Below are 21,983 nucleotides of genomic sequence, written 5' to 3' on the forward strand. Positions count from 1 at the left end.
AACAGAAATTGTGGTCCCAAGTCGAGGACTACTTGTCGGTGGGCTACTCCTGTTGAATGCCTACCTGCAGCTGGCCAGGGCTCAGATTTCCCCCCCACCCCTCCCTCGCACCTGTAGGGAGGCGATCACGTGACGCCACGGGATCCACGTGATAAGACCCTTCTTCCTCCCCCTCCCCTCCGGCCGGAAACGGGAAAAGGGAGATGGGCGGAACCTCCCGGCCCACGGACCAGCCGCGGTTAAAACCAACGAGCAGGGAGGCCTAGAGAGGCGTGGGAATTTGTGGGTGTGCGGGGAGGGGCGGCGCATTTCTCCTCTTTACACTCCGGGATGTGCAGTTGGCAGTCGGTGCGCAGACAAGCCGAGATGGTGGCTGCGCGGGGAGGGTGGGGAACTGCAGCCGCGGGTGCAAAAAAAGGGGTGCATCGGGGTTGGGGTTCCTAAGGAAAGAGGGGGGCAGAGGGCACAAGCCTGCATTCAGCCCCTCTTCCCCAAGCGGGCATCCTCGAGGTAAGGAGGTCTGCGAAGGCCATCATCAGCCACAGCCATCCAGTTCGGGGAAGGGAGCGACGGAGGGGAAAGTGGCGGGTTCAGACGACTTGCTGTGCCAGATTTGGGGTGTTGCATGTTCTGCCAGCCCGCTGGCTTGAGGGTTTGGGTGTGCATGGCTGGTTTAACTTGATTAGCTTAAGAATGATTGTGGGAAGCCTTGCAAACCGGATTTGTAAGTGGGGTCCGCTGTTGTGGAAGTGAAAGGTGGCAGTTCAGACGAGTGCCTGCGGAGATTCTCAGTCATCCAGGGTCATGGTTGTCCCAAAGGTGCTTTTTCGGGACTTTCTTGTTTGTTTCTCTGAAGACGTTTCACTTCTTATCCAAGAAGCTTCTTCGGCTCTTGACTGGATGGTGGGGAATGGAAGGAGTTATATTCCTTGCAGACAGCCGGTCATTTGCTCCCTTTTAGAGCAGTGGTTCTTAACCTGTGGGTTGGGACCCCATTTGGGGTCAAACGACCATTTCACGGGGGTCGCCAAACAAGGCTGCCTGCCATTTTTTCCCCCTTTTCTTTGGCCATGCCCCTGGCACCCGGTGATGTGGTTGGGGGGGTCACCACAACATGGGGAATTGTATTATGGGGTCACGGCATTAGAAAGGTTGAGAACCACTGTTTTAGAGAGTCCTTGAGGCCATTTGGAGGTTTGTCTGTGTCCTCAGGCTGATCTGAGTAGGGCAAATTGGTGTGGAGACTTCTTGGTTGCAGAATGTTTTCTGCCTGGTGTCTTCCCCCCCCCCCCCAATCCAGTCAGAGCTGAAGAAGCTTCTTGGATGAGAAGCGAAATGTCTTAAAAGAAAACTAGGAAAGTCCAGTTGTCTCTAAAAAAGCACCTTTGAGACATGAGTGTAAATCCACCCAAATAGTGAAACCCCCTTGAGAGGGCCTTCTCTTCCATAGGGGAGGATGCTGGCTGTCCCTTTTTTTAGGCTTCTGCTTTGTTTTCATATCCCTTGGATGTTTCAAAGGGTGTCTCAGATTTTAAGATACAGGTATAGTCCTTGACTTACAACTACAACTGAGTCCAAAATTTCTGTTGTTAATGGATATATTTGTTGAATGAGTTTTGCCCCGTTTTGCGGCCTTCTTGCCACAGTTGAGTCAATCACTGCAGTCAAGTTAGTAGCACGGTTGTTAAGTGAATCTGGCTTCCCCATTGACTTTGCTTGTCCGAAGGTCGCAAAAGGGGATCGCGTGATCCCAGGATGCTGTGACCGTCATAAATTTGAGTCAGTTGCCAAGTGTCTGAATTTTGATCTCCTTGGGGATACTGCAATGGTCGTAAGTGCGAAAAATGGTCATAAGTTGCTTTTTTCAGGGCCATTGTAACTTTGAATGGTCACTAAATGAACTGTTGTAATTCAAGGATTACCCGTACTCCTCCGGCATTTCTAGGATTGTGGGTTTGCTTTGAGATGTAAAACAAGGGTGATGGTCTGCAGTCTTTCTCAAGGGACTAGCAGCTTAGAAAGCTGCCTAATTCTCAAGGCTATTTAACTTTATATTGTCAGTCTTGTCTGATCTTCAGGTCCCCCAACGGGATAGTTTTTAACTCTAATGCTATGGTTGCGTGACCCACATCTATGGTTAATCTAGAGATGGAACCTTTGCATAGCGAACATACCAAACCACCCAAGCCATGGGGCTAGTTGCACAACACACTAGCCTCAAAGTTGTTAACTAGATTGCAGTTTGGTTGGTGTGAGCACATCCTCATAATCCTCCATGGTTGTAGGAAATATACCCTCAAAGGCCCCTTAACTGTAAAAGAATGGTGTACATTGCTGTACTCGCAAAAACTAAATAACCTGGTCAATAAATTAACCCACTTTGAGGCGCAATGTCTGGAGCCACAAACGAGGGGAATGAACTGGGTTTCACAGAGTGTAAAGATCTCATTGTTCAAATGCCCCTTCTAGGTCTTTTCTCTGGTTTAGCTGGTTTAATGGGTTGTGTGAACTGAGCCGTTCACTAGCAGCCATTCTGTAGGGTTTCAAGCAAAGGCTGTTCTCAGCTTCTCTGTAGCTGTATGCTCCAGTCCAGGCCTTCGCCCTGCCTCAGTTTGACTGGGTTGTCCTTTCTGGGCTTCAGGCTGGGAAGCTGTTTCTGTTTTTTCACAATATTTTCCTCCTCAAAATTTTCATATTTGCTCAGCAAGAGTTTGCTTTAATTTTCTGCGTTTCTCTTGACAAGACATTGCTTGGTGGGGGTTCTTTTGCTGTACAAGGAGTCCTTTACTTATGACAGTTCATTTAGTGACCGAAGTTACAACAGCCCTGGTCATGTCTCACTTAGCAACAGAAATTTTGGGCTCAGTTGTGGTCATACGTCGAGGACTACCTGTAATCTTGTTTCACTAGAACCTGAATATTCAAGGACAGTTTCGTTGGCTGGATTTTAAGAGAACTTTTCTTAGAAGCAGTTGGGTTATTGCATGAAGCAGGGATACTTTAAGCTTGTCATTATCGTACTATTTTTTTGCAGGCAAAACAGAAGTGGTTTACCACTACTGTTTTCTGGAAAATTATTTACCTCCCAGACTAATCTGCAGCTCTTGGATTTCCTTTTGGTCTCCCATCCCACTATTAACCCACTTAGCTTTTTCCAAGACAAGCTCTGTGCTGCAGTGCTGGAAACACAGGATACTTTTAGAAAGGGAGAGCTGAAAACTGTTCCTACATTCGTAAGCTGATGAAACCAGCAAATCAGGAGTTTTCTCTGACCGCTTCCAGGATCTACAAACTGTGGAATTCTGGGATATTTTGCCCTACTCTTTAGTTGAAAAGAACCCCACCAATTCAAAGTGGTTAACCAAAAGTAATTAGCAGACAGCTCTAGCTTACAGATTTAAAAGATAAAAGAGGAAAATTAAAAGAACTTCTTGAGGTTGGATTGGACCCACAGTTCCACTTTTTGCATTCTGTGCTATGATTTTTTTCTCCTCTTGCTGGGTTGTTCCTCTTTCCAGTCTTCTCTTCTCCTTTTGTGTTTGCTCTGGAAGTCAAGCAATACCTCCCTCCCCTCCCCCCTTTGTCCAAAAGGGGAAGATGGCTTCTTCAGTACCTTGCTGGGGAATTCTGGGAGTTGAAGTTCACACGTCTTAAATTTGCTGAGATTGAGAAATGTTGCTCCAGTGTGCAGTTTCATCAGATCGGGACATTGAAGGAAGCTTGTCTGTGCGCACAAGGAGGTGCATGTTTCTCCGTGTCCAGCTTTTTACCACTTTAAACAGGTTTCAGTACAGGTAGTCCTTGACTTAGGACCACAATTGAGCCCCAAGTGATTATTGCTAAGTGAAACATTTGTTAAGTCAGTTTTGCCCCATTTTTATGACCTTTCTTGCCACAGTTATTAAGTGAATCACTGCAGATGTTTAGTTAGTAACTTGGTTGTTAAATGAATCTGGCTTCCCCATTGACTTTGCCTGTGAGAAGGTCACAAGATGGAGTCCCATTACCCTGGGCCAGGGGTAGGCCACCTTGGCTCTTTTATGACTCGTGGACTTCAACTCCCAGAATTCCTGAGCCAGCCATGCTGAGGGGAAAGGGAGAGGTTTCCAAGCTGAGCCATGCTGGCTCAGGAATTCTGGGAGTTGAAGTCCACCAGTCATAAAATGACCAAGTTTGAAGACCCCTGTTGTGGGTCATCTAGTCCAGGGCTAGGCAACCTTGGCCCTTTTATGACTCGTGGACTTCAACTCCCAGAATTCCTGAGCCAGCCATGCTGAGGGGAAAGGGAGAAGTTTTCCAAGCTGAGCTATGCTGGCTCAGGAATTCTGGGAGTTGAAGTCCACCAGTCATAAAATGACCAAGTTTGAAGACCCCTGTTGTGGGTCATCTAGTCCAGGGCTAGGCAACCTTGGCCCTTTTATGACTCGTGGACTTCAACTCCCAGAATTCCTGAGCCAGCCTGGCTCAGCTTGGAAACCTCTCCCTGTCCCCTCAGCACGGCTGGCTCAGGAATTCTGGGAGTTGAAGTCCCCGAGTCATAAAAGAGCCAAGGTGGCCTACCCCTGCCCTGGGATATTACAACATTCATAAATATAAATCAGAAAGGAAAATAACAACATTGCTATAACTAGTATTTGTCAAAGTATTCAGACCATCCAGACATATGTTCTCATTGATGTTGAGTGCATTTCAGATTTAAAAGACTCTGCCATTTAAATACAAAGATCCTTTTTCCGAAAAGTCATCTCTAACGAGGAAAAAGATGGCAGAAATATAAGCTGGAGCGGGAGGGAAGTGGAAGCTTCCCCTTTTCTACCAAGACAGCCATAACGGCACCATTTGAAGAAAAGTGAAATGTGCTCGACTTAGAATTGTTTGTTTAGCGACCGCATGAAGTCACAATACTGGAAAAGTGACATATAACTGGTCCTCACGCTTAACAATCATCGCAGCATTCCCCACGGTCATGTGATCCAAATTTGGGTACTTGGCAACTGACTCGTACCTACGACGGTTGCACTGTCCTGAGGTCGTATGGTTCTGCTTTTTGTAACTTTCTGTAACCTTCTTCAGTCACTGTCTGACAAGCAAAACTGATAGGGAAGCCAGATTCACTTAACAACCGGGATGTCAATGCTGCTAACATTGGATGTTTTGCCTTGACAACAGATGAAAATGTAGCCATCTTTGTCCCTTTCGCTTTTAGAGTTAGATAATGCTGGAGGGGGGATGTGAATGAGGGTCTAGCTCAGGCGTAGGCCACCTTGGCTCTTTTATGACTTGTGGACTTCAACTCCCAGAATTCCTGAGCCAGCCATGCTGAAGGGAAAGGGAGAGGTTTCCAAGCTGAGCCATGCTGGCTCAGGAATTCTGGGAGTTGAAGTCCACAAGTCATAAAGGAGCCAAGGTTGCCTACCCCTGGTGTAGACCATTTGAAGTTTAAAAAGTGACTTATACCCATGTTTATTTTCGGGGGGTGTCTTATAACAGCCCAGCCCAGCCGGTCCACTTCTTCTGGGGCATTCCGGCCTGCATTTTGCAGTCAGGCCTCTGCAGCCGAGTACCAAGCTATGGATTGAATCCATAGTTTGGTTCTCGGCTGCAGAGGTCTTCACACCCCACCCTAGCTTGATTTTTAAGTGTGTGCCTCACCCCAAAACTAGGGCTTATATTCGGATTAGGGCTTATATTAGGCCAGGGATAGGCAACCTCGGCTCTTTTATGACTCATGGACTTCAACTCCCAGAATTCCTGAGTCATGCTATGCTGACTCAGGAATTCTGGGAGTTGAAGTCCATGTGTCATAAAAGAGCCGAGGTTGCTAACCCCTGTATTAGGCCCACCCCCCAAAAATCAAGCTAGGGCTTATTTTCAGGGTAGGCCTTTCGGGAAGATGGGTAGTTGTTTTCACACTTATGACTGTTGCAGCATTCCCCCATGGTCACATGATCAAAATCCAGATGCTTGGCAGCTGACTCGTATTTATGACAATTGCCATGTCCCGGGGTCATGTGATCCCCTTTTGCGATCAGATTCACTTAACAACCGGGCTACTAATTGAACAACTGCAGGGATTCACTTAACAATGGTGGCCAGAACGATTGTAAAATGGGGCAAAACTCACTTAGCAACTGTCTTACTTTGCAGTGGAAATTTTGGGATCAGTTGTGGTCATATGTCAAGAACTACCTGCAAATGTTCCATTGCATGAAAATGACACTTGGGGACAATCCACTATTTTGTGCCTCAAATGCCGCCAGTCCTCCTATTGTGCAGGTTTTCCTTCCTATCTACAAGTAAAAAAAAGGATTTCTTTTCCTCAGAAGGCAGAGCGGTGTGAGGGGTGAGAAGAATTAAATTAATTGCAAGTATCTTGAATGAAAAGCTATTAGGAAGTCTCTCGGCTGAGGACTAGACTGGGACATTCAAAAAAGCAACAGGAAAGCAGTGAAGCTAACCCTATACTGTTGCCAGGAAACTACTAAGTTTCACCTGCAGGAATTTTGGTTTTTACCCTGCTCAGACAGTAGCACCAGTTTCTTTTTAATATACTGAGATTCTTCATATACGTAATAGAATGATTGCTGACAAATTTCATTATACAGTGAGGGAAGAAATTATTTGATTACCCTGCTGATTTTGTACGTTTGCCCACTGACAAAGACATGATCAGTCTATAATTTTAATGGTAGGTTTATTTTAACAGTGAGAGACAGAATAACAACAACAAAAATCCAGAAAAACGCATTTCAAAAAAGGTATACTGGTATATTGGTTTGCATTTTAATGAGTGAAATAAGTATTTGACCTCTTCACCAAACATGACTTAGTCCTTGGTGGTGTTTGCACACATCTCAGGAAGGATTTTGTCCCACTCCTCTTTGCAGATCCTCTCCAAGTCATTAAGGTTTTGAACCTTCAGCTCCCTCCACAGATTTTCCATGGCATTAAGGTCTGGAGACTGGCTAGGCCACTCCAGGACCTTTGTTGCCTTGGCCGTGTGTTTTGGATCATTGCCATGCTGGAATATCCATCCACAACCCATTTTCAATGCCCTGGCTGAGGGAAGGAGGTTCTCACCCAAGATTTGATGGTACATGGCCCCGTCCATCATCTCTTTGATGCGGTGAAGTTGTCCTGTTTCCTTAGCAGAAAAACACCCCTTAAGCATAATGTTTCCACCTCCATGTTTGAAGATGTGGGTGGTATTCTTGAGGTCATAGACAACATTCCTCCTCCTCCGAACGCAGTGAGTTGAGTTGAGCTGATGCCAGAGAGCTCAATTTTGGTCTCATCTGAACATAACACTTTCACCCAATTCTCCTCTGAATCATTCCGGTGTTCACTGGCAAATTTGAGACGGGCCTGTACATGTGCTTTCTTGAGCAGGGGGACCTTGTGGGCGCTGCAAGATTTCAGTCCTTCTCTGCGTAGTGTGTTATCAATTGTCTTCTTAGTGTCTTATGTTCCCAGCTGCCTTGAGATCATTGACAAGATCCTCCCATATAGTTCTGGGCTGATTCCTCACCGTTCTCATGATCATTGAAACTCCACAAGGTGAGATCTTGCATGGAGCCCCAGACCGAGGGAGATTGACAGTTATTTTGTTTTGTCCATTTGCAAATAATCGCACCAACTGTTGTCATCTTCTCACCAAGCTGCTTGGCGATAGTCTTGTAGCCCATTCCAGCCTTGTGTAGGTCTACAACAGTGGTTCTCAACCTGTGGGTCGGGACCCCATTTGGGGTCGAACGGCCATTTCATGGGGGTCGCCAAACAAGGCTGTCCGCCATTTTTTCCCCCTTTTCTTTGGCCACACCCCTGGCACCCGGTGATGTATAAGTGGTTGGGGGTCACCACAACATGGGGAACTGTATTATGGGGTCACGGCATTAGAAAGGTTGAGAACCACTGGTCTACAATCTTGTCCCTGACATCCTTGGACAGCTTTTTGGTCTTGGCCATGGTGGAGAGTTTGGAATCTGATTGATCAGTTGCTTCGGTTGACAGGTGTCTTATACAGATAACAAGCTCGTTACTGTATAAAAGACACCTGGGAGCCAGAAATCTTGCTGGTCAAATACTTATTTCACTTATTAAAATGCAGATCAATTTATAACTTGTTTGAAATGCTTTTTTCTGGATTTTTTTGTTGTTCTGTCTCTCACGGTTAAAATAAACCTACCATTAAAATTATAGACTGACCATTTCTTTGTCAGTGGGCAAACATACAAAATCAGCAGGGGAATCAAATAATTTTTTCCCTCGCTGTAAATGTCAGCCATAACAACTTCTGGAACCCAGGCTTTGGGGATATGTGAGGATCCTAAAGCATCAGCTGTACATCATAACTGAACTCTATTCCCTAAAGAAATATTTCTCAAGCTTGGCAGCTTTATGGGTGGACTCCAGTTCCCAGGGGATTCTGGGAGTTGGTCCACTCAAAATTCCTAAGGTTGAGAAACAATGCTTTGTTCCATTCCACTCCATTCCATGGCTTTAACTGATAACCGGGTAGATCCTGACTGAACGTTAGAAGAAACTTCCTAAAGGGTAACAGCCATTTTGTGATGGGAGTATTATCAGAGAGTTGTTAGGTTGGTTTTCCCTGGTTGCTGAAGACCAGGGCTTTTCAACCAGTGGGACGGGTACCACCTGTGGTACATTGGCACCTGGCAGGTGGTACGTGACCATCCTAGAAAAGTGATAGTAGGGGAGGGGAATGAGGTGAACTGGTGGCAGCACCACACAAGCCTGTGCAAGAGATGGCTGGAGCTGCAGGGCTGTCTGGGCTCAGCGGAAGCGCCAGGATCAGCGCCAGGCTCCAGCTGGAGCTCAGCGCTGATCCTTGTGCTTCTGCTGAGCCCAGAAGAAGCGCCGATCAGCTGGAATGTTGCAGCATCTCCAGGGTCTTGTGATTTACGTTCAGATGCTTGGCAACTGATTCATATTTATGATGGTCACAGTGTCCCAGGGTCATGTGAAGTGATCAAAACCTGCTGCAACCACCCAGCAGATGGGGGGAATAAAAACCAAACACCCCCGCTGTCAATCCCCAACAGAAATGCTCACAACAATGAAAACCTTGGACAGAAGGAAGAGCGCCGCTGGGTGGGCAGGCAGGTGTCTTGCTCGGCTGTGGCTTGGGGGACACTTTTTTCAGTGCCATTGTAACTTCGAACGGTCACTAAGTGAACTGTTGTAAGTCGAGGACTACCTGTACTTTATCACTCCCTTCCCCTTTTTTTTTTTGGTCATCCAGTTTTTGACACCTTGCTAGGCGACTGGTGGTACTCGGATATTGCCATATCCTAAAAGTGATACAATGGATAAAAAGGTTGAAAAGCCCTGCTCAAGAGGATTTCCTGAGAGTGGTTTAATCTGGATTCTTGCACTGAGCAAGGGGCTGGATTGGATGACCTCAGTGGCCCCTTGCAGCTCTGTGATTCTGCTGTTCCGCGAGTGACTGTTTCAGTATTATATTTTTTCCTCCCTCTCATCCACATTTTTTTCTCTGACCTTCAGGAAGAAGTTCTTTGGAGTGAGAAAGATGCTCCCATTTTTTTTCTGTAGGTGAAAAGCTCTGAAGTCGTCTCTGCCTTGTAAGTACCACTCTGAACTTGCCCAAACTTGGACTCAGACCCCCTCCTCGGTCATGTCTGCAGAAAGAAACCGGTGCTGGGCTGGGAAGTCGAGCGGTTGAGCAGAGCCAAGGTGGAAATGGCGGCCGAGCGACAGGAGGCGTCCTCTGTGGGCCTCCACCCTTACGAAACCAGGGTAGAAAAAGGAGTCAAAATGGAGGAGCTTGAGAGAAATGGCCTTGCGCTGGCCGGCCCGACCCGATTCAGGAAGAGCCCTTACGTCATCCAGACTTTCACCATCGGGGAGCATTTTAGCCGGATGACAGCCAAGCCAACGGAGCGGGATGTGGAAGAGGGGATGCTGTCGCCATGTTGGGAAGCCCAGTGGCGAGACATCCTGAAGAACAGACAGTCCCCGTGTTCGGGGTGGAGCAACCCCCAGATCCCGGGAGTTCTGGCTCCTGCTGAAACCGGTGAACAGCCCCTCCAGGAAGAGGCAGGTGGGCTTCTGCCGCGAGAGAGGCCTCTCAAGGCCAGCCTGGATGCGGACCCCGCAGAGCAGGGGGAGGATGGAGAGGTGAAGGGAGAGGGCCAGGCCGAGGAGACCCCCAGCGCGGAGCTGCATCGGCAGCACTTCCGGTGGTTTTGCTACCAAGAGGCGGAGGGGCCTTGGGACGTCTGCACCCGGCTGCGGGAGCTGTGCCTCAACTGGCTGCAGCCGGAGCTGAATTCGAAGGAGCGGATGGTGGAGCTGGTGGTCCTTGAGCAGTTCTTAGCCATCTTGCCTGAGGACATCCAGGGCTGGGTTGGAGAAAGTGGGCCGGAGACCTGTGCCCAGGCGGTGGCCTTGGTGGAAGACTTCCTGCTGAGGCAGCAAGAGACTGAGAGGTGGAAACAGGAAGTAAGGGAGGGGGGGTTTCTGGGGTGGGGTGGGGGAGCTGGGGGTGAGTTCCATCCGTCCTCCATCTCATAAGAGCCAGGGTGGCACAGGGGTTATTGCAGGCTGACTCTGCTCACCGCCGGGAGTTCGATCCTGACCTGCTCAAGGTTGACTCAGACTTCCATGCTTCCGAGGTTCATCAAATGGGGACCCAGATTGTTGGGGAGCAATATGCTGACTCTGTAAACCGCTTAGAGAGGGCTGTAAAGCGTGTCCCCAATCCCAGAAACCGGGCCGTGCATGCCAGAAACCGGGCCGTGCAAACGAGTGAAGCCCCATCCACGGGATGCAGGCAGCACGCGAAACCACGGCCCCCTCCGGTCCGTGGAAAAACCTCCACGGCATCGGTCCCTGGGGGCCAAACATTTGGGGGCCACTGCTGTAAAGCACTACGAAGCGGTATATAAATGTTAAGTGCTAGTGCTATTGCTGTGGCTATCTCATGGGGTCTCAGCAGGGACCGACCGGTGAACCTTAGCAACTTTTAAGATGTGTGGACTTCAACTCCCAGAATTCCTCAGCCCCTTTGCTTTAAGATCTGCAGGCTTCAGCTCCCAGAGTTCCGCAGCCAGCTTGCATGAAGATGTGTGAGCTTCCGTTCTCAAAATTACATGCCAGCTGGGGCAATTCTGGGAGTTGAAGTTCATAAATTCTAAAGCAGCCGAGGTTGAGAAATGCTTTAATCTTGGCTGAAATTAGCTTATGCTTTTTTTCTCTGCTGCCTCCTCAATTGAGGGGGATAAATTCTTCGCCTTGAGCGTTGGTCCTCTGCGCCTGAAATGCTGACACAACTTTATTATAAAGATTTTAGTAAAGAAAGATGAACTTTGACAGGATGCATTTAGAATCATTGATAGACATATTTAGAATAAAGAAAAGAAGGCAGAATAGCAAGGGAGAAAAGGAGAAAGCCAGAAGTGTAGGGCAGGGGTAGGCCACCTCTGCTCTTTTATGACTCATGGACTTCAACTCCCAGAATTCCTGAGCCAACAGGGCTCAGCTTGTAAGCCTCTCCCTTTCCCCTCAGCATGGCTGGCTCAGGAATACTGGGAGTTGAAGTCCACAAGTCATGAAGGGGCCATAGTTCCCCCATGCTGGTTCAGGAATTCTGGGAGTTGAAGTCCACAAGTCATAAAAGAGCCCAGGTTGCCTACCCCTGCCCAAATGCCTGAATTTTGATCACGTGACTGTGAGGAAAAATAATTAAATATTTAAACCAGGGGTCTTCAAACTTGGCTCTTTTATGACTCGTGGACTTCAACTCCCAGAATTCCTGAGCCAGCATGGCTCAGCTTGGAAACCTTTCCCTTTCCCTCAGCATGGCTGGCTCAGGAATTCTGGGAGTTGAAGTCCACCAGTCATAAAAGAGCCAAGGTTGCCTATCCCTGGGCTAAGGCTTCAGCCTGCTAGAATTCTGGCTCTTTTAGAGATGGGGCTTTTAAAGCAAAAATAATTTATGATCAGCCTAGCACAGGGATAGGCAACCTTGGCACTTTTATGAGTTGTGGACTTCAACTCCCAGAATTCCTGAGCCAGCATGGCTCAGCTTGGAAACCTCTCCCTTTCCCCTCAGCATGGCTGGCTCAGGAATTCTGGGAGTTGACGTCCACGAGTCATAAAAGAGCCAAGGTAGCCTACCCCTGGAGTAGCCAGACTTGCAGCCACATCCACGTTCTTGCTTTTTATCTTTTAGGTGCTGGGAGAGTTTGAAGAAGTAGCGATGAGTTTTTCGAGGGACGATGACGCTGGCGAAAAACAACCTTGCCGGGAAATCAAGCAGGAGCAAGCCAATTGGTTGGGTACGGGATTCTTTGCTGTGTATTTAATTTATTTAGTTATTACTTTTAATATGCTGCCCATCTCACTGTCAAGAGCGGCTCTGGTAGGCCTCAACTTACAACTGCCACTGAGCCTTGAATTGTGATCATAGGTACCACGCCAGTCATTAAGCAGATCGTTGAGCATTAAGCAGATATGTGACCGCATCTGACTTTATGACCTTTTCTGTGGCAGTCACTGAGGGGATGCTACAACTGTAAAGTGAACACCATTGTTTTTAAGTTAAATCTATTCTCTGCAGTGACTCTATTTTCCAGTTCTTTCTTAATAATAATAATAATAATAATGTTGGAAGGTACCTTGGATGTCATCTAGTCCAACCCCCTGCTCAAGCAGGAAACCCTATACCATTCCAGACAAATGGCCGTACAGTCTCTTCTTAAAAACTTCCAGTGTTGGAGCATTCACAACTTCTGGAGGCAGGTTGTTCTGTTCTGTTCTGTGCCATTCCATTCTGTTCCATTATTATCCCTGTTTCTCACATTATGCAAAGTCTCAGGAAACAGGAAGCCCATAACTTTCAAATTAAAGTTTGCTGCCCTGAAACAAATGGTGGTTAGATTATCGTAAACCGATTGTAGTCAGGCATTAGAAGGGTAAAAAATAAATGAAAAAAAAAAACAAGTAGTGTAGAACATGGACCTTGTGTTGTTTCAATAATTGTAATATATGAGTTCTAGCTTTCCTAATGCTCTCTTTCGATCTTGACAGATAAGTGGGAGAGTGAGGATGAAGAGGCTGTGTTTGAAGTGTTACTGGAAAAAGCTGAGACTCAAGTCCTGGAAGAGAACTTTGGAGAACAAGCGGCACCACGGTGGGAGCAGCGATTCCCCACAGACAAGAGAAGAAACAACGCCATTCTCGATGAGAGCGGGATCTCCGGCAAACGTGTCTTGGAGGACAAGGCGCACGCAGGAAAGCGGAGACACCTGTGCGCTGTTTGCGGGAAGGGCTTCACTCAAAAATCGAACCTCAACAGGCATCAGAGAACCCATGTGGGAGGAAAGACATTCCAGTGCTCAAAATGCGGGAAAAGCTTCAAGTGGGAGACCAGCTTTATGCGACACCAGCGCTTCCATACCGGCGAGAAGCCTTATCCCTGCGTGGACTGTGGGAAATGTTTCAGTCGGAGCGCCAATCTCATCATTCATCAGAGGATTCACACCGGCGAGAAACCCCACCAGTGCGCAGACTGCGGGCAGAGTTTTAGCCAGGTCTCCAATCTTGTTCGACACCACCGAGTCCACACCGGGGAGAAGCCTTACAAATGCCTGGAATGCGAGAAGAGCTTCACTCAGAAATCGAACCTCGTCAAGCATCAGAGCGTCCATTTGGGGGACAAGCCGCCTCGGCGCTCCGTGAACGGGAAGAGCCTGGCTCAGAGGTCAAATCGTCAGAGACGGGATAAGGGTTCCCTCGGAGAAAACCCCTGTCAGTGCTTCAAGTGCGGGAAAATCTTCTCCCGGAGAGGCAACCTCCTTAGGCATCAGAGCATCCACACAAAAGACAAGCCGCACAAGTGTCTCGAGTGCGGGAAGCGGTTCAACCAGAGGACCAACCTGAACGCACATCAGAGGATCCACACTGGGGAGAAACCTTACCGTTGTCCGGACTGTGGGAAAAGCTTCCGCTGGAGAGCTCACCTGATCATCCACAAGCGGTTGCACACCGGCGAGAAGCCGCACAAGTGTGCCGACTGCGGGCAGGGTTTCAGCCAGCGGTCCAACCTGGTGAGGCATCTCCGAACCCACACGGGGGAGAAGCCGTACAAGTGCTCCGAGTGCGAGAAGAGCTTCGGCCAGAAATCCAACTTGATCAAGCATCAGAAGATTCACACGGGGGATAACGCGCCCCATCAGCCGAGCGGTCTGGTCAGACAGGACCAAACGGGAGAGGAACCCTATCCGTGTTTCCGGTGTGGGAAAGTATTCAGCCGCAGGGGGAACCTTCGGAGACACCAGAGCATCCACACCCGGGAAAAACCTCACAAATGCTCCGACTGTGGGAAGAGATTCAACCAGAGGGCAAACCTCATCAGCCATCAGAGGATTCACACCGGGGAAAAACCTTTCACCTGTCTTGACTGTGGGAAGAGTTTTCGGCAGAGCCCGCACCTCATTAAACATCAGAAAGTCCACGCGGAGGAGAGGGCTTCATACCACAGTGTGGATCTTGGGGTGGGCCTCAGCCTTGAGCCGGGCCACAGGACCCACGAGAGGATCTCGCCAAGAGACAATCCGTATCAGTGCCTGAAGTGTGGGAAGTTGTTCAACTGGCAGTCGAATTTCATCCGGCATCAAAAAATCCACGCCGGCGAAGAACCTCGCCAGTGCTTGGATTGCGGGAAGACGTTCAATCGGAGGAAGAACTTTGTGGCTCACCAGAGGATCCACACAAAAGAGAAGCCCTATCAGTGCAGCGAGTGCGGCCAGACCTTCACGTGGGAAGCGCACCTGGTGATCCATCAAAGAATCCACACGGGAGAGAAACCTCACCTCTGCACCGAGTGCGGGCAGAGTTTCAGCCAGAGATCCAATCTCATCCGGCATCAGAGGATCCACACGGGAGAGAAACCCTACGCCTGCTCGGAGTGCGGCCAGAGTTTTACGCAAAGGACACACCTTGTGGTGCACCAGAGAATCCACACCGGGGAGAAACCGCATAAGTGTGTGGAGTGCGGGCAAGGCTTCAGCCAAAGGGCGCACCTGATTGTCCATCGGAGAATCCACACGGGAGAGAAGCCGTATCGATGCGTGGACTGCGGACAAGGCTTCTGCCAAAGATCTAATCTTACCAGACATCAGAGGTCCCACGACTGTGAGAAACAAAAATAGGGAAAGGGAAAGGAATACCGCTGGAGGACTGTGCTGAGCCTCAGTCCACCCAAGCATGGGGGGGGGGGAGGGAGAATGGTAACGTTCAGTTGGTAAAGGACATTTGGGGGACAGATTTGGATCTTTACGGAAGGATCCGCCAAGGACAGAGCCTCAACTATAAAATATACAGATGTGTGAAACAGCTTGAGGACACCGATCAGATTAACAGGGACCCCCGTCTTCAAAATGGCTACTGATGTCTTGACATTTACAGCAGTGTTTCTCACGATTATTGTTGTAAGGCCATGTTTTTCAACCTTAGCAACTTTTTAAGATATGTGGACTTCACTTCCCAGGATTCCCTAGCCCACGGGTAGGCCACCTTGACTCTTTTATGACTCGTGGACTTCAACTCCCAGAATTCCTGAGCCAGCATGGCTCAGCTTGGAAACCTCTCCCTCTCCCCTCAGCATGGCTGGCTGAGGAATTCTGGGAGTTGAAGTCCACGAGTCATAAAAGAGCCAAGGTGGCCTACCCCTGGCCTATACCATTTCAGACAAATGGCTGTCCAGTCTTTTCTTAAAAACTTCCAGTGATGCAGCACCCACAACTTCTGGTGGCAAGCTGTTCCACTGGTGAATTGTCCTCCGTTAGAAAGTTTCTCCTTAATTCTTAATTCTCCTTAATCCTTAGAGAGGGCTGTGAAGCACTGTGAAGCGGTATATAAGCTAAATGCTATTTATATGGCCCAGGGGTAGGCCACCTTGGCTCTTTTATGACTCGTGGACTTCAACTCCCAGAATTCCTGAGCCAGCCTTGCTGAGGGGAAAGGGAGAGGTTTCCAAGCTGAGCCAGGCTGGCTCAGGAATTCTGGGAGTTGAAGTCCACGAGTCAGAAAAGAGCCAAGGTGGCCTACCCCTGCCCTAGCCAGCATGACTGGCTGGGGAATTCTGGGAGTTGAAGTCCACGTGTCTTAGAAAAAGTCGCCAAGTTTGAGATAAAACGCTGTTTTACAGAGTGACGTGGCCAGTAAAAATGCACTGATTTTACCAAATATCCTCGCTCTTCCCTGCTGCCTTTGCTTCGCTTTGTACTTCGACAGTTGCGGCTGTCCGTCGTTGTTCATCTTTCGTACCCAAATGGAAGGTGGGAAAGACACATAATGTGAAGAGAATTGTATGTGAGCACCATCCTGTTCTGCTAAAAGGACAGCCGGGCGCCAAATTGAGGGCAGAAACTGATGAAAGATTAGGTTTGTTAATGAACTAGGTAAGGTTGGGGAGTGCAGAGAAAAACAGCCCCCCCCCCCATTTTCTCATATGTTCTGGGTCACATGACTAGAAGGGAGGAGGAGCTTAGAATGGAGGATTCTGGGCCTCCATTCTAAGCCCCTCCTCCCTGCTAGGCACGTGACCCAGAGCACAGCATACAAAACAGTGTTTCTCAGCTTTGGCAATGTTTTTTAACATATATGGACTTCAACTCCCAGAATTCTTCCCTAGCCAAACGTTTTAAAGTTGACAAGGCTGAGAAACATCTGCCTGTGGGATGCTCACACCTTGAACAACTTAACAGTTGGCCCAAAGAACATCCTTGAGATTGTTTGCACTGTGCCCTGTGCAATTGGGTGTGTCTAGTTCAGGAGTAGGCAACCTTGGCTCTTTTATGACTCGTGGACTTCAACTCCCAGAATTCCTGAGCTAGCCATGCTGAGGGAAAAAGAGGTTTCCATGCTGAGTCATGCTGGCTCAAGAATTCTGGGAGTTGAAGTCCACGAGTCATGAAGGGGCCTAGGCCAGGGGTAGGCAACCTTGGCTCTTTTATGACTCGTGGACTTCAACTCCCAGAATTCCTAAGCCAGCCACGCTGAAGGGAAAGGTTTCCAAGCTTTGCCAGGCTGGCTCAGGAATTCTGGGAGTTGAAGTCCACGAGTCACAAAAGAGCCAAGGTTGCCTACCCCTGGTCTAGTTTAATGAAGAGTAGGACGAGGGGGGACATGATAGCAGTGTTCCAGTATCTCAGGGGCTGCCCCTAAGAAGAGGGAGTCAAGCTGTTCTCCAAAGCATCTGAAGGCAGGACAAGGAGCAAAGGATGGAAACTAATCCAGGAGAGAAGCAACCTAGAACTAAGGAGAAACTTTCTGACAGAACAATTAACCAGTGGAACAACCTGCCTCCAGAAGCGGTGAATGCTCCAACACTGGAAGTTTTTAAGAAGAGACTGGACAGCCATTTGTCTGAAATGGTACAGGGCAGGAGTGTCAAACTGCAAGCTGGACACGTCACGAGGAAACCGCGCCTACCCCATTACCAGCAATGGGGGAAAAGGTCCGAGACGTCATGCAACGTCACGTGACATTGCGAGTTTGACGTGTCTGGTATAGGGTTTCCTGCCTGAGCAGGGGGTTGGACTAGATGACCTCCAAGGTCCCCTCCAACATCATTATTATTATTATTATTATTATCATCATTATCATTATCATTGTGACTGTGTTGTTGATCACAGGCTTAAAAGAAACCCAGGGATGTGTGCAGCTGATGACCCAAAACCAATCCAGGAACATCCCTTTCCGAGGATTCTTCATAGTCTCAACTCCCTTTCCTCCCAGCCTTTTCTCACCATTCGAATTGCTCTCGTCCTTTGCTCCAGGATGAGAGATCTCAATCTTTTTGAATCCGGTACAGCAGGCGTCCCCAATCCCCGGGCTGTAGCCCTGTATCTTTTCGGAACCATCCCCCCCGCCACCCCCCCCCCATGCACTGGGCCGCCAAGCCGGAAAGGTTGGGAAGCGCTGGGCTACAGTATTCAATATATCAGTAGTTGTCTGGCTCACCAGAGAACGATAGACCTCGACGTACGACTGCGGTTGAGCCCAAAATATCTGTCGCTAAGCGAGACCTTTGTTCAGTGAGTCCTGCCGTATTTTACGACCTTTCTTGCCACCGTTGTTAAGTGAATCACTGCAGTTGTTAAGTAGGTAACACGGTTGTTAAGGGACTCTGGCTTCCCCATTGATTTCGCCTGTTAGAAGGTGACCACGTGACCTGGTGCACGTCAACCGTCCTAAATATGAGTCAGTTGCCAAATGCCTGGATTTTGATCATATGACCGTGGGGATGCTGCAATGGATTTAAGGGTGAAAAATGTCCAAAAGTCACTTTTTTTCCCCAGTGTTGTAATTTTGGTCGCTAAACAAACTGCTCTAAGTCGAGGACTACCTGGTATGCAGTATTTTTCAATGCTCACTTACTTCGGCCATGTCAGGAAATTCATTGAGGGAAACAATTATGTGTGGAAGAGTTAGCAGTAAAAGGAAACCAGGCCGTCAAAGAACAGGGAGGCTGGATGGTATTAAAGTTGACACCAGCCAGCGCATAGAAAAACGTAAAGAAATAGAACAAAACAGAACACAACAGAATTCTTTCTTGGCTAAGTGTGATTGGACACACAAGCAATTTGTCTCTGGTGCATAAGCTCTCAGTGTACATACGAACAACAAATGATAAATCAAGATCATAATAATAAAAAACATCACGACTTGTAAGATACAACATTCAGTGATGGTCATAGGATATTAAATGAGCAATCACCATAAATCATACTAGGATACTAAAAAAACAATATAAATGGTAATATAATAATAAAGTTGGAAGGGACCTTGGAGATCATCTAATCCAGTGGTTCTCAACCATTCTAATGCCACGACCCCATAATACAGTTCCCCATGTTGTGGTGACCCCCAACCACTTATACATCACCGGGTGCCAGGGGCGTGGCCAAAGAAAAGGAGAAAAAAATGGCGGACAGCCTTGTTTGGCGACCCCCGTGAAATGGTCATTCGACCCCAAATGGGGTCCCGACCCACAGGTTGAGAACCACTGATCTAATCCAACCCCCTGCTCAGGCAGGAAACCCTATACCATTTCAGACAAATGGCTGTCCAGTCTCTTCTTAAAAACTTCCAGTGTTGGAGGATTCAACGCTTCTGGAGGCAGGTTGTTCCACTGGTTAATTGTTCTAACTGTCAGAAAATTTCTCCTTCGTTCTAACTCAGTGGGTCGGGACCCCATTTGGGATCGAACGACCATTTCACGGGGGTCGCCAAACAACGCAGTCCGCCATTTTTTCCCCTTTTCCTTAGCTGTGCTACTCCCTTTTATTCTATTGGCTTTTGAAAGCCAATAGAATATACTCTCTTGAATAGAGTCTAATTCTATTGGCTTTCAAAAGCCAATAGGAATTGTCCAGGCTGTCTCTGCCCTGCTGAGCCCACCAAAAGTCCCATTCTGCAAATGGTGCTGTAAGTTGTCTGCAGCGAAGGCAAGCTGTCTGGAAGTTTCCATCCCTTCCTGCTGAGCAACTACTAAAAATGTAAGTAAAAGAGGGCCAGGGGTGGGAGGTGGGAGGCCGGCGGGCGCAGGGAGGGTTGCTGGCGCGTGTCGGCCCGGCGGGTGCCTTACCTCCCTTGGGCTGGGCCAGCTGGTAGCCCAGCCGTTGGTTGGCCTGCGCCATCTCTGCCGCTTGCCAGCTACGCCTCGGTTGGCGCAGGGGGCGGCACCACGCATGTGCAGCGCTCCCAGGCAGGGAAAGTCCTCGACTTAACGACCGGTTGGTGTCGTGGCATTAAAAAGGTTGAGAACCACTGTTCTAACTTCTCCTTAATAAGTTTCCATCCGTTGCTTCTTGTCCTACCTTCAGGTGCTTTGGAGAACAGCTTGACTCCCTCTTTTTTGTTGCAACCCCTGAGATACTGGAACACTGCTATCATGTCACCCCTCGCCCTTCTCTTCATTAAATTAGACATACCCAATTCCTGCAACCATTCCTTATATGTTTTAGTCTCCAGTCTCCTGATCATCTTTGCTGCTCTTCTCTGCACTCTTTCCAGAGTCTCGACATCTTTTTTACATCATGGTGACCAAAACTGGATGCAGTATTCCATACAAGCAACAAAGTTATAGTCCTAAGAAAATAAGGGATAGGGAATAGGAAGGATGAGAAGTATAAAAGTAATTCAGCCCTATTCGGTAGTTTGACAGAGTTGTGGGAATTAGTTGTTTAGCAGAGTGATGGCATGGGGGGGGGGGAATTGCTCTTGTGCCCAGTTGTTTTAGTGTGCAATAGTGCAACATTGAAAGATGTGGCGAGACCTGGCCAACAGTCGTCAATGGATAACATCACCATCATCATCATGGTTTGAGGGGAAATTATGAACCTTTGTGGAAAGGTCTCCACTATCGAACGTACAGATTACCCGGAATATACACAATGTAGGAACATAAAATAAAGAGATGGAGGACGTGTCGGAGAGGATCTTGAGTTAATTTGTAAGAATAATCAGGCGGGATATAAATAATACTGAGGAAAAAAATAGAATAAGACAGTCTCATGGCACACTAGAAACAAGCCTGGTTAAGAATCGCTACTCTAGGAGCATTAAATTCCTAAAAAAAAAAAAAAATCAAGCTCAGCTTTTCTGCTCCTCTTGACTTCCTCCAGCTAAGCTGCGCTCTCTTTTACAAGTTGCCACCTTCCCACAATTTCAACCTTGGAAAATGCCATTGCCACTTTTTCTTTCCTAAAACCTTCTCTTTCAAGTCTCGGGTAGTAAGCAGGAACGTCATTTTTGGACTCCCCTGTCACATCTGGCCTAGATACAAGAAGAACCCCTGAGCTAAATTCCCAGGGCGGATGGACTGTCCCAGTTTCTCAAACTAGGCCACTTCCAAGATGGGTGGACTTCAACTCCCAGAATTCCCCAGCCAGCCATGGCTGGCTGGGGAATTCTGGGAGTTGAAGTCCACCCATCTTGGAAGTGGCCAAGATTGAGAAACCTCAACTGAGGAACAGCTGATGGAGGAAGAGGCTGTAGACAAAGAGTCAAGTTTGCTAAGTCGAGATGGCTTTAAAGGGTGAAGGAGTGCAAAAGTCGAGAAGGGGGGTTACCACCATGCAACTTTTTTAAAAGAAGGAGGCAGGCCTTCTGTCACACAGTGACGGCTCCATCTTAACTTTGCTGATGCCTATTAAGGCCCCCCTATAATGGAGGAAACTGAGGAGAAATCTTCTCTGTATATATTAAAGTGTCTCGAAACACAGTTACCTGAAGATGGAAAACCACATGGGGGCACAAAAAACAATTGTGGATTGGTTGGGGGGGGGGAGGGCAGGCAGAAAAAAATGGGGTGTGCGTGTTCCTATTAAAATAAACTGGCAAATTCAGGAATTTTCATCCCAGCGTAGAGGTAGACTTAATGACCACAATGGACCCCAAAATTTCTGTTGCTAAGCGAGACATTTGTTGAGTTTTGGCCCGTTTTACGACCTTTCTTGTCACGGTCGTTAAGTGAGTCACTGCAGGGGTTCAGTTAGTCATACGGTGGTTAAACGAATCTGGCTTTCCCATTGACTTTGCTTGTCAGAAAAGCCGCAAAAAGGGATCACGTGACCCCGGGACTCTGCGACCGTCGTAAATATGAGTCGGTTGTCAAGCATCTGAATTTTGACCCTGAGGATGCTGCAGTGGTCGTAAATGTGGAAAATGGTAATAAGTCGCTTTTTTCAGTGTCGTTGTAACTTCAAACGGTCACTACATGCATGGTTGTAAGTTGAGGATTACCTGTATTTCTCATTAGACTTCATCTTCTATGGCCAAATTGCTCTCCCATGATGCAAGTCCTGTTGAGATTGCCGGTGTGTGTGTATGTGTGTGTGTGTGTGTGTGTTACAGATCAGGAAGTATGTCAGAATTTGTCTCCTGATAGCTGCTTTTAACTTACATCGTCCTTCTGTTTTTCCAATAAACTT

At 48.0% G+C, this 21,983-nt stretch overlaps 1 protein-coding gene across 2 annotated transcripts; it reads left to right on the plus strand.

Annotated features, from left to right (window-relative positions):
• Window positions 1–338: 338 nt before the first annotated feature.
• On the plus strand, window positions 339–15,664 carry LOC120319907 (zinc finger protein 260-like). 2 transcript variants are annotated; one of them, XM_039369255.1, is made up of 4 exons: window positions 339–510; window positions 9,526–10,482; window positions 12,215–12,320; window positions 13,072–15,664. In XM_039369255.1, exons 2-4 carry the CDS (start codon window positions 9,721–9,723, stop codon window positions 15,192–15,194), a joined length of 2,991 nt encoding a protein of 996 aa, XP_039225189.1. In that variant the 5' UTR covers window positions 339–510; window positions 9,526–9,720; the 3' UTR covers window positions 15,195–15,664. The 2 variants fall into 2 exon arrangements, with proteins under 2 accessions (XP_039225189.1, XP_039225190.1); XM_039369256.1 differs by having other exon boundaries at window positions 9,526–9,602.
• Window positions 15,665–21,983: the final 6,319 nt, after the last annotated feature.

This window comes from Crotalus tigris, unplaced genomic scaffold, assembly GCF_016545835.1.
Source record: "Crotalus tigris isolate CLP2741 ecotype Arizona unplaced genomic scaffold, ASM1654583v1 scf7180000020992.475769, whole genome shotgun sequence".
Lineage (NCBI taxonomy): Eukaryota > Metazoa > Chordata > Lepidosauria > Squamata > Viperidae > Crotalus > Crotalus tigris.